At 41.7% G+C, this 12,372-nt stretch overlaps 1 protein-coding gene across 1 annotated transcript in view; it reads right to left on the bottom strand.

Moving 5' to 3' along the window:
- Positions 1-12,372, bottom strand: part of LOC136620004 (calcium-activated chloride channel regulator 1-like) — a 78,283-nt gene that overhangs the window by 44,509 nt on the left and 21,402 nt on the right. The window contains exons 3-6 of the mRNA XM_066594736.1: positions 11,981-12,131; positions 9,834-9,942; positions 9,110-9,278; positions 2,382-2,606 (exon numbers count right to left, since the gene is read on the bottom strand). Of these exons, the coding sequence (XP_066450833.1) occupies positions 2,382-2,606; positions 9,110-9,278; positions 9,834-9,942; positions 11,981-12,131 (654 nt within the window). The remainder of the gene's footprint in view (positions 1-2,381; positions 2,607-9,109; positions 9,279-9,833; positions 9,943-11,980; positions 12,132-12,372) is intronic.

The following is a 12,372-nucleotide window of genomic DNA, read 5'->3' as shown; positions in this document are numbered from 1 at the left end:
AAACATTTCCTGTAGTTGCAAATAAGATTTGCACAATGTTGACGTGGAACTTTGTATCATTCCTTCCTGCAGATGTGTTCGTCAATAGTTCTAGGATGTCTAGTGTGCACAGCCATCATCAGGTGAGCATCAGCATCTCGATAGGGTTAAGGTCAGGACTCTGACTTGACCGTTTTAAACCACAAATCTGCTTTTTAAACCATTCTTCAGTTGATTTACTTGTATGCTTTGGGTCATTGTCTTGTTGCATCATCCAACATCTCTTCAGCTTGAGATCATGGGCTTCTGCCCTTACATTCTCCAGCAAAATGTTTTGATATACCTTAGAATTCATTGTCCCTTCACTGATTGCAAGTTGTCGAGACCCTAAGGCAACTAGGCAGGCCCAAACCATGATGCTCTCTCCACCATACTTCGCAGTTGGGATGAGGTATACATGTTCTGTACTGTTCTTTTTCTTTCAAACACAGCATTTTGCACTTGTGTTAAAAACGTCCGCTTTTGTCTTGTCTGACCTCAGAACTTTTCCCAAAAGAATTATGTATCATTCACATGATCACATGATCATCCAGATTCACCGCAGAGGATTGAACTGTGGCGTCACAAGTGACAAAGAACTGTAAGATTACCCCTGGTTTGCTTTCCCTGTGATCTCCCCCAGTAGTAACTTGGACGGGTCCGAAGCTACCCCCAAGGAAGGAGATGGTAGAGCCACCGTGACATAGTTATCCTTATCTACCCTACCATCTCCTTGGTTGCCGGCCTGCTCCTCGGATGCTGCATCAGCATGACCACAAGATGATTGCATAATGGTTTATTTTGTTCTGTAGAAGGTAAACTTCGTGATAACATCTCTGGGCTTACCATCTGCCCTTTTTGGAACTATTGATTGGGGATTCTATGCATTTCCAGGCGTTCAATGCAAATGGAGGGAATGGATGGTTAAGCAGAAATAAAAAGAGGGTAGAAAGTCCTTCTAACAGAACATTATAATGGCAGCCCATCTATTATAGCTCACTTCTAAATCTGCAGATAAAGCTCCCATAGGAATGCAGGAGGTAATGGGGCAGACTCAACCAGTGATGTAGAAAGATGGCGCTAGCCTCCTTGTTGATGTAAGCCATCAGGCACCACAGGGAGCACTCAAGGCAGTCTCTAGTAGGCTTTTCTCTATCTTCCAATATTCGGTGGGTGAATGCTTATCACCGTTGAGCACAGGATCCTGCAGGTTAGTGCTCACATGGTGGAGAATGGTAGTAGTGGTTTTGTTCTGATTTTCCACACAGTCTTTTTTAACACCAGTAGCTTCTTCTATAGTGTCCTTCCATGAACACTTTAGCAATTCCTTTGTAGCCTTTTCCAGCTTCATGCATCTCTATGACCCATTTTCTGAGGTCCCCTGAAAGCCGTTTGCATTGAGACATGGTTCACATTAACCAATCATTCTTGAGACGAACAGATTTGTGAGTAACCATGCTTTGTGTGCCTTTATTTAATGAGCAAGGCACCTGTGAAACCCACACTTCCAATCTCATCTCCTTAAAGGAGTTGTCCGAGTTGAATGATTTTTAAAAAAGTAGCTCCCCATGCACTAACATAACAAATCAACATATACTCACCTCTTTCCGCTGTGTCCCGTGCTGGTGCTCAGCCCTCATCTCCGGTGCTTGTTTATAGGCTGCAGTCCTGTCCAATTTACGGGACATCACAGACACTGCAGCCAATAACAGAGCTCAGTGTTCAATCACTAAGCTCTACCATTGGCTGTAGAGCCTGTAGATGTCCCGTAAACAGGCTGAGGAAGCCTGTAAACATGACATCAGATGGGAAACTCACAGTGGCAGTGCGGGAAACAGCGGTGGGTTGAGAAGAGTATATGCTGATTTGTTATATTGGTGCATGCGGAGCTGCTTTTTCAAAAATCATACAACTCAAAAATTGAAACACTGGACAGAAAATTAGAAGCACTGAAAAAAATTGTGTTTAACGGTACACTCCTATGCTGACTTATTCCATAATCTTTGCAATACACATAAACAGAGGCATCAAAAAAGCTCCAAATCAGAGATCATTTAATACACCCATTTCAGCTCACACAGAGCTTTTCTCAAACAGCTTGAAAAAAAAGCTTAAGAAAAGCTCTGTGTGAACTTAAACATTGCATGTGTGTATTAAAGGATCTCTTGATTGGAAATGGGAACATTTGCACCTCTGTTTGGGACCAACTCCTAGTTGTGGTTGACAAATGCTGATGCAAAATGCAGACCAAAATACTGCCAAATGCAGGAGACCTAAATGAGATAAAGAGAAAAGTGCAGGAAGGTTAGGTTGATAAGACACTAAAATATGACATAGAGAATAAGGTCGTTCCAAACACTTACCGCGCTCATACTTCCTGAAACATCAGACACTAAGGTGACAACCCTGTCTGACACCTGATGAAGAGTTATGGTGGGTTCAGGAACATTTGTGTTAGATGTTTCTGGTGTAGTTTTAATATCAGTTGAGTTCATGATGACATCCCATGTACTGCGATAGTTGCACATTCTATTTTGTAAATTTGGAGCTTCGGTATTATGACTCTGAGCATCACAAAATTCAGATACCTGAGAATATAAACATTTTCTTAACATACAGCAGAATTTATTAAATTAGATTTATCACCCTAAATCCCACCAATTCCTACATTCATAGGCCACGGGACTCTAATGTACCCAAATACATTCAAGCATAGTAGATTAAGATGACAGGAAATCTCTGACACAGTTCTCATTCTTTTACACCACTGAAATCACATGGAGCAACTTCAATAGGTTTTTGGGTTTCCCATTTCACCCCTTAAGGACCACCCTCTTTTTTTCTCCGTTTTTTCAGTTATGGTTTCTCCTCCCCACTTTAAAAAAATCACAACTCTTATTTATCTACCGACGTAGCTGTGTGAGGGCTTGTTATTTGCAGGGCGAGTTGCATTTTTTAATTATACTATTTATTGTACCATATAATGTACTGAAAAACTTTAAAAAAATTTCTAAGTGGAGTGAAAAAAATATGAAATTCTGCCATCTTGGGGAGGTCTTGTTTCTATAGGGTACGCACTGCAGCAAAAATGACGTGATAACTTTATTCTATTGGTACGATTAAGACGACTCTAAATTTATATTGTTTTTTTTTTTTGCTGCACTACTTTTTTTAAAAATATATCTTTGGAAAAACATCATTGCCCCCATCTTCTGACAGCCATGAGTTTTTTATTTTTCTGTGTTGTATGAAAGCTTAGTTTTTGCAGGACATTCTGCAGTTTCTATTGGTATCATTTTGGAGTACATGCGACTTTTTGATCGATTTTCATTACATTTTTTCTTGGACAAGAGGTGACCAAAAAGCGCAATTCTGGCATTGTTTATCTGTGCAGGATAAATAATGTGTTTCTTTGATAGATTGGACTTTTACGGATTTTGCGATTTTTATACCGTTTATTTTTCTAATAAATAATAAAACTTTTTAAAGCTATTTTTTACATTTTTTTGTCACAATAGGGGACTTGAACTTGCAATTGTTTGATTGCTCCTGCAGTGTAACTACACACTGGGGTATGAAGCAGAAGCTGCTTCTCCAACCCCTGTGTAGTGTGTGATGCTTGTAACTACAGGCACAGCTCTCATTAAAACCAATGACAACTCAAGAGAGTTTAGTTGTTATTGGGAAGAAGAGAGCACGTGAGAAGGAAGAAAGAGATAGGGCTCAGTCAGACAAGCGACTTTTTTAGCGCATGAATAGACGCGCGCAAAAAAAAATGCTGGTCGCATATCCGCAAATCGCGTGAACAGGCAAATTTTCTTTGCACAGAAGATCCAAGCTTCATGCATCTGAAAATCAGCTATTCCCTGGAGCAGCTGCGCTTGGAGAAGCGCAGCTGCTCCAGGAGGAGAGAGAGAAGAAGCCCCGCAGGGCTTCGGGATTTCCCCAGAGCAGGGAGAGAGAACTGACCTATGGGGGATTTCCCCATAGCAGGGAGAGATGGAGCAGGAATATGGGTTAATTCCTTGCTATGAGGAAATTCCCCATAGGTCCATTCTATCTCCCTGCTATGGGGAAATCCACCATAGCTCTCCTCTATTTCCCTGCTGTGGGGATATCTTGAGGGATATTCCCATAGTACAGATAGTGTGGGTGGGGCTTGAAGTAGTGGGCTGGGCTATAGGGATTCTCACAGAGATTCCTTATAGTAAACCATAGAGGCTGTGGTGCTAGAGGAGTGGTGCTAGGTGGAGGATCTCTCTAGTCACTACCCTCCTCTCACACTCTCAGGAGAAGCCCTTTAACTCCACCCCCTCTCTCTCCTAGCTATAGGGAATTCCCTTGGGGAGAAAGGGGGAGGGAGTCCCCTACTGCCCCCATTGCTGGGCAATTGCCAAGAATACCCCGCTACTTACAGCATGGAATTTAAAAGTTGTTGCCCAGAAGCACTTTTTAAATGTCCCATTGTAAATTCTTGTTAGTCCACGCGGAGATTAAGGAAACCCTTGGGGAGTCACCTCATCCTCGCGGGGACTAACAGGAGTTTACAGCAGGACTTTTGAAATGTGCTTTTGGGCAGGACGTTTTAAATGCTCTCCTGTAAGCTGCGAAGAATCTATTCCAAGCGCAGGAGTTATGGGAACTCCTGGACAGCGAGCAGCATGGACCTGCGTTTTGGCATTGTAGCCACGCTGTCCTATCTTTGTCACGTGTGCTCAGTTTAGCGCACCTACATTCTCTCATGTGAGTGCTTCCATAGGAACCCATTGCTTCTTTTAGAAGCGCCCTTTTTGCCCATGCAACAAAAAACGCTCGTCTAACTGAGCCCTTAAAGTGCATAACTAAGAAATGCAGTAAGAAGGAAAAGTGTGGTTAAGAACAAGAAAAGATTAGAATACGAAAAGTAAAAGAAATGTAGAGAAAATTCTAAAAGAAAGATCTAAGACCTCATGCAGACAAGCGTTTTTTTTTCCGCTCATATAGCCGCGCAAAAAGATCACGTCTATTAGAATGAATGGTTTCCTATTGAAGCGTTCACATGAATGATTTTTTATAGACGTGAAAAATACTCGCACCTGCAAAAGATAGCGCATGCGTGGCTACAATGCATGCATCTAAGGTGCGTCCTGCGAGAAAAGATAAGACTTGACCTATCTTTGGTGCGTGTTGCGCAGGAGTTGCCAATGACTCCTATGGGAGCTGGATTAACAAGCAGCATGCACCTTGGATCGTGTGAACGAGCAAATTACATGCAAATGTAGATCACGCCTTCTGCTTCATTCACGTGATTTTTCCACACGTGAGCGGCAATCTTTTTGCGCAGCTATTTGTGTGCAAAAAACACGTTTGTCTGAACGGGGCCTAAAGAAGAGCTGGAAGACAGGACTGGTTGACACATAGCCATTCCCCACATCTGAGAGAAGGTGCCAGCTACGACGCAAGTATAGAGAGTGGTATCTCAAGTGATAGATACGACAAATTCTTCCAAGGGAGGTTTCTCCGGTCACCAAACTCCAGATTGCTGTAGATTGGAATTGAACCTGAATTGGATGTTGTTGCATTTTCCTCACTCTACAAATAGAAGGGAGTTTCACCTTTTACACCCTTTATCCTGACTCTTGGCATCACAAACTACTACCACCATCATCCCTTGTTTCCTATTTTACACTTTTATCACTTGTAGCTGAGCATTTGGGAATCAGGCTGTGTGGTAATTTTGAACACAAGCTGACACCAGACATCCCGCTCGCTGCAAAAGAAGTATATTAAGCACCTTACAATTTTTAAATCAGTCCCTGAAGTATAGGACATTGAGCATAGGTGTATCATCAGGGGTCGCAATGGCAACCCAAACCCTGCACTGAGGGGGCCCAGTCGCTGCCCTCCACCATATACAAGTGCACATGCAGTGCATTCCCAGCTGGTCACACAGCCGGACGGCCAGCCATGTGATTTTTGTGGTGCGGCAAAGAGAGCAAACAGCCGAAGCACAGGAGAAGGAGGGGGAGGAGGGAAGCAGATGGCAGATGCACAGCAAGGCAAGGCAGGGAGCTGAGCAGGGTAATGTCATCACCCTGCTGCTAATAGAGACACAGTGTACAGCGGCCTTTGCCCTGCTGCTCTCCTCACACAGAGAAGTGGTCCGGCGTATGTATGTATCTGTCTGTCTGTCTATCTCTCTCATCTATGTATCTGTCTGTCTATCTATCTCTTTCATTTGTCTGCCTGTCTCTCTAATCTATCTGTCAGTCTATCTCTCTCATCTATCTATCTCTCTCATCTGTCTGTCTATCTTATCTCTCTTATCTATCTCTTTCATCTATCTATCAATCTCTTTCACCTATCTATCTGTCTCTCTCATCTATCTATCTCTCTCTCATCTATATATCTATCTATATATGTCTCTTTCTTATCTACCTATCTGTATATAATGTATATAATTGCACACTTTACACACAATTAAAAAACGCATCTAAACCACATGCGGTTTTTAATAGCCTATGCAGTTTCTTTAAAACGTATGTGGTCTTTGAATACCGCATGCAGTTTTTAAATGTGTTTTTCTTAATTGTGGTTCAAAAGTTCAACAAAAAACATGAACGCACCCTAAGGCCACTCTCACACGTGTTCAGAAAACGCAGCTAGAAATCGTGGCATTTTTACCACAATTTTGAATGGTGGTTTTGAACACATGGTACAGAGTTTGACAGCGCTTTTTAATGCATCCCATCATTGTGTTGGGTGAAGAGGTGCGTTAAAAATGCGAAAAAACAAAAATAGAACAGACAGCTCTCAAAAATCCCGGCGTTAGAAACATTGCATTTGAGCGCAGGTATGAGTAACACCATTAAAATCAATAATAGCATTGTAGCACGGTTAGAACCATGCTCAAGACGCCACGCTAAGAGCATTAAAAAGTGGTGTGTGTGTGTATGAGAGTGGCCTACGGGGCTACAAACAAATTTTCATGTAGTGCAGTAAAAGAGTCATCTTTGCAAAGATTACGTCACGGGGCCAGATCGTATATGGAAATTTGGTTGCAGCTGTATGCAGCACGGTTTAGGTATGGGTACGGGTGGGTGGCCCTGCGCTGAACTTTTGCACCCGGGCCCCTGAGCCTTTAGGTACGCCCCAGACATTGAGCATTAGAGTACTGTATGTCCAGATGTTGTGGAATTATTGTATGTTCCATACCAAAAATCTACTTCAATTTACAGTACATGTGGATATAGTATTTAAAAGTCAATCCACACATAGCAGAACAAAATCAGTGCAAAGTTTAGGGAACGCTGCAAATTGATATAATTAAAGCTGTGTCGCTTCCAGTCGGCATTGTACTTATCACCAGCATCATGGTCAAGGCAGCTGTAAAGACCCTCAAAAATAGCAGGGCTGCTGGTACTGATGACATCAGGCAAGAATTATTAAAGCTTGCCAATCCAACCTTGATTAATGCCCTCACCTCCTTCTTCAATGCCTGCTGGACAAGTAGCCGAGTCTCAAGAGATTGGACAAGAGGGATGACCTTTCATAACTGTAACAATTGGCATAGCATTACACTTGTATCTGTCCCAGGCAAGGTACTCTGTAATGTCCTGTTGCAACGCCTTTCAAGAGTGGCTGATGAGTGACTAGATGAAGAGCAAGCAGGATTTTGAAAAGGACCGTCATGTATCGGACAGATATTCACACTTTGAAACATCACTGAACAGAGCCTTGAGTTCCAGTAGAAGCTGTGTGAGTTTTATTGATTTTAAGAAAGTGTTCAACTGCCTCCACCGAGACACCCTATGGTAGATCAATAAACTCTATGGCATACCTGACCAGTTCACTAACATCTTTCACACGCTGTACTCCAACTCTAGTTGCTGCATTCAAACCAATACAGGGACTACAGATTTCATCAACATTGACAGAGGTGTAAGACAAGGCTGTTTCCTGGTCGCCATTCTTTTTCAACCTTGCGTTCAAACACATCATGAAATGAGCAATCAAGTCGAATATAGTTGGCACTGTATGGCGTAACCCACTACATTGATTTACTGACTGGGACTTTGCAGATGATATAGCTCTCCTCGCACCATTAATCCCAAACTCCAACAAGCAGTTCTAGAACAAGAAGCAGCGATTGTTGGTTTATGGATTAACGACGAGAAGACACAGATTATGCAAATTGGATATGTCCCATCCACAAATGCCTCAATCACCATCAAACAACAGCAGCGGTTGCAAGAGGTTTGTCTACAATCACCAATGATGGGGATGCTGAACATGATGTCCAGTATCGTATCGGGAAAGTGTGGGCAACTATCTATCTATGCCCTATATGAGCTACTGCCTCACTCCCATTACAAACAAAGATATGACTTCTGAACACTATTGTGATCCCGACGGCACAGTACGCATCTCAAACATGGAAATCAACCACACATATCAACCAGTGACTTAATGTTGTCTAACAATGATGCCTTCATTGCCTGTTTAAGGTCACTTACCATGATTGGGTTCTGAATGAAGAAATCCACTACTACTCTTCTACGAAGCCACTTCATTACTAAGTCACCAAGGGGGCTGGACACACATTCTATGCCTCCCTGAGACTGTCAAGAAGCGCTATCTCATGGAATCCAAAAAATGAGAAGTGTCATCGGAGAAGGTAAAAGATTATCCGGCGACACACATTTATAGAAGACTTGTGTACGATCAACCTTTCATTGGATGATGCACAAATTGCTGCCTTTGAACGTCAATGATGACATTCTTTGGCCACTGAAAGTGCCGAAAGGTGTGGGAGGAACTAAGCCTAAATCAGAGTTTTAATTGTGGAACAGCCGCAATTAAAAACCACAACAAAAAGCACCCCGTGTGAACACAGCCTAAGAAAAAGCTTTGCATTATGTATAGTACCACATCTGAAAGCTGTTGTTAGCTTGTTGAAGGTTTTTGGTCTGCAGCATTTTTGATTGAGCACTTTACTTGTTTCTAATATTTTTTTATAAATGACCCCCTGTGCTGCTGTTTGGCTGGATGCTATGCAGATATAGTCATAAAAATAAGATTGTACTTATCATAGGTGATAAATATAACTTACCGTAGGTAAAGCCTGCAGATACATTATGGATTGTTTGGAAGCATCACTTTTGTCAGGAACAAATCTGCAGCCATCTTCATACAGTCCAGTGTCCAGGTCTTTTTTGCATTCACATTTATTTCCTGAACATTTTTCCATAATATAAGCACCTTTTAGTCCAACAGGACACCTGACAGAAGAGAAGAAAACAGATCGTCTATCTATATGTGTCTATTTGCCTATGCCATGTACAGGATTGTTAAACAACACATCCCCCATCAGGTCAGGCTAAGCCAAAGTACCAGAGAATCCTCTCCTGGGCCCGTCATCTCATACAATACTGGGCTCCTGAGTTCCAACATAAAACAAGTCCATTTGGAGTTTACTTTGGAGTTTACTTTGCAATCCACGGGCCAGGAAAAAAATCACATCCGCATGCATTTATTTGCCCTGCGGATGCTAATGCATCCCTATGGGCTTCTGGATCTGCCGCACGGAAAACACGCTCGGATTTTTTAATTAAAATCCGCTCGTGAACATTGAGCTTAAGCATTTCTGCTTTTTTATAAAAATAAAATTTAGTCATTACAGCAGAATAAAAAACTCTACACTTATATTTTAGGAAGGAAGTAACCATCCAGTGAAGTACTTCTAGAGTTGAATTTTGATTTATCTGCTACACGAACTTATAGTTTCAACAGAACTAATTATTATACCTGCTGAAATGCAAAATAGCTTTCCATACCTTGTAGCTTCTACGTCATGGCTATTAGCAATGTAGAATGGTGATAATGAATTGTACTCATCAAAGACCCCCCATCTGAGGTGAGCCCATTCATGGACAAAAACTCTTCCTATAATCACAAATTAAGATTCATGAAAATTTGGTAAACACATACAGAAAAATGACATTTCAGTGTCCTGGATATTATATACAGATCTAGAAATACTTAACTAATATTCCAAGAAGACATTAACATTAAAGGGGTTTTCTGGGACTAAACTATTGATGGCCTATTCTCAGGATAGATCATCAATAGTTGATCATTAGAGGTCTGCTGCCCTAGATTTGCACTGATCAACTTATTGAAGTAACAGCGGTGTTTCGGTGAGCGCCACTGCTCCTTCAGTCCATACTAGGCACAGCGCCATACATTGTATAGAGGTTGTGTCTGGTATAGCAGCTCAATCCCATTTACTGGAATGGGATTGAGCTGCTCTCAGGCCATGTGGCCGATGAACATGATATCACATGCACCCAAGTGCTGCAGCCTCTTCAGTCAGCTGATTGGTGGGGATCTCGAGCGATATTTTTAAGTGCCTAAAAATCGCTTCTCTGAATGAATACATTGGAATCCAATGCCTTAGATGGTCATGATTTTTTAACATAGCTAAATTAGGTGTATATATATGGTCGTCTGAATAACGCCTTATACACCCTTTGGCTCTGATTGTCTTCTCTAACATCCTGGTACTCACCCCTTGCATGTTCATTTCACCAGCCAGTGGCTACTCTGGGTATTCAACCTGGGAATAATAGCAACAAAGGCCATATCCATCAAAAGGGGGTTAAAGGGTAAAAACCTGTGGTCCCTTAGTGCTGCTAACCAGAGCATGGGCATGCATTTGCTGGACAGGCTATTCCTCCCTTAAAGGGATTCTGTCATTCTGTCAGTTTGACTCAGAGCTGATCTCCCCGACCGCATCATGCAGACTAACAAATCTCTCCTTTTGTGTATAGAGTTAAAGCTGTCATACTGCCTCCTGTGGCTGTGGAGAGGCCATTGTGGCTTGCCTCCATGACTCAGAGCTCAGCTCCGAGTCAAACTTCATGGACCTGGTCACAGAATCACTTTAATAGAAAAAATAACATGTCAGTATTTAGGATTTTATGATGGTGTTACTGCAGCAATATATGGCACTGTTTTCTTGGCATTATGTGGGTGGTCCTAAAAGTTTTCCTAGATAAATATTTTCTTTAAAATCAGGTCCCCCAAGTGAAAAAATAATAAACTAGCTCATACTCTCCCCATTCTCCACAAGTCCCCTGTTGATGGCTCCGGGTCTCCAATCTAACATATTGTTTACATGCTGCAGCAGCCTGTGCTTGATTGCTGACCTTTGCCATTTGCTGTCGTGGCCTGTGACGTCCAGTACAAGCGCTGCTGCAGCCTGTAAACAATACAATAGAGTGGAGACCCTGAGCCATTGGCGGGGTACTTGCAGGGAGAGGTGAGTATAAGCTGGTTTATTCTTTTTTCACGTAAGAGCCCTAAATTTAAAGGAAATACTATTTTTTGCGTTTTTGGAAATCAAAGGGTTCTATTCTCTGTGTATTGCGTGTGCAAATACACGTGCAAACACTGTCGTGTGAATCCGCCCTAAGGGCTTATTCTGATGTCTGTAAGCGCAACTATGCTTGTCGGCACAGGGAATAGCTGCACCTGAATGAGGGGAAGATCTTCCTCTTCGCCGGCTTTTTAAACTTCGCACCAGAGCTAAGGAGTTTGGAAAAGAAAACAGGAAGATAGGTGCTGCCCAATCTTTCCCGATCGTAGTCCTATCATCTCTTAGCCATACAATTAATGGATGAGAATTCTAATAGTGAAAACTAAACCACTGAAATCTATTGATATCAGTGGCTTCATTCTGTTCCGTTATGCAGCCGTGATTGTCACAGAGAGAAATTTGCGCTCATCTGATTCCACCCTCAGGGACAACTTTTTTGATTCACTTTTGCATTGTGAATTAGGCAAGAAAATGTCAAATCAAAATATATTTTACCCCCAAGTTAAGATTCTTTCTATACGCTGCACAGGCAATGCATTTAGTGAACCTGTTTAGGCCTATTTTGCTAGTAATATAACACATTTAAAAATATTAACTTTTTACCTCTGGGTCCATATACTGACAGTAGTTTATCATTTAGCAGGAAATCTGGGGTAAAATGAATATATATGCCTTTTTCCCCACACTGGCCATACTGTAAAGTATATGGGTCATCTCCATTTTTCAAGTGTGGTGTAGCAATAATGACATCTGCCTAAATTTGCAAAATATAAAAATAAAGAGTGAAATGTGAACTGTCCATATTATTCCATATAGAAGTTTCTCTAAAACATTACATGAAATCATGTTTCCTTGTTAACATTATTGTCCGCCTCGAAAAATAAAAATTGGTAGCCTAAGGGCTCCTACCCAATTGTGTTTTTTAACACTGCGTTTTTTTTAATGCAAATGTCAATGGGACTTTCTAATGTTAAAAACGCATCGCACAAAAATCG

This window comes from Eleutherodactylus coqui, chromosome 3 (assembly GCF_035609145.1).
Source record: "Eleutherodactylus coqui strain aEleCoq1 chromosome 3, aEleCoq1.hap1, whole genome shotgun sequence".
NCBI lineage: Eukaryota > Metazoa > Chordata > Amphibia > Anura > Eleutherodactylidae > Eleutherodactylus > Eleutherodactylus coqui.
The sequence above is the reverse complement of the archived record's forward strand: the minus strand, read 5'-3'. Positions and strand labels throughout refer to the sequence as shown.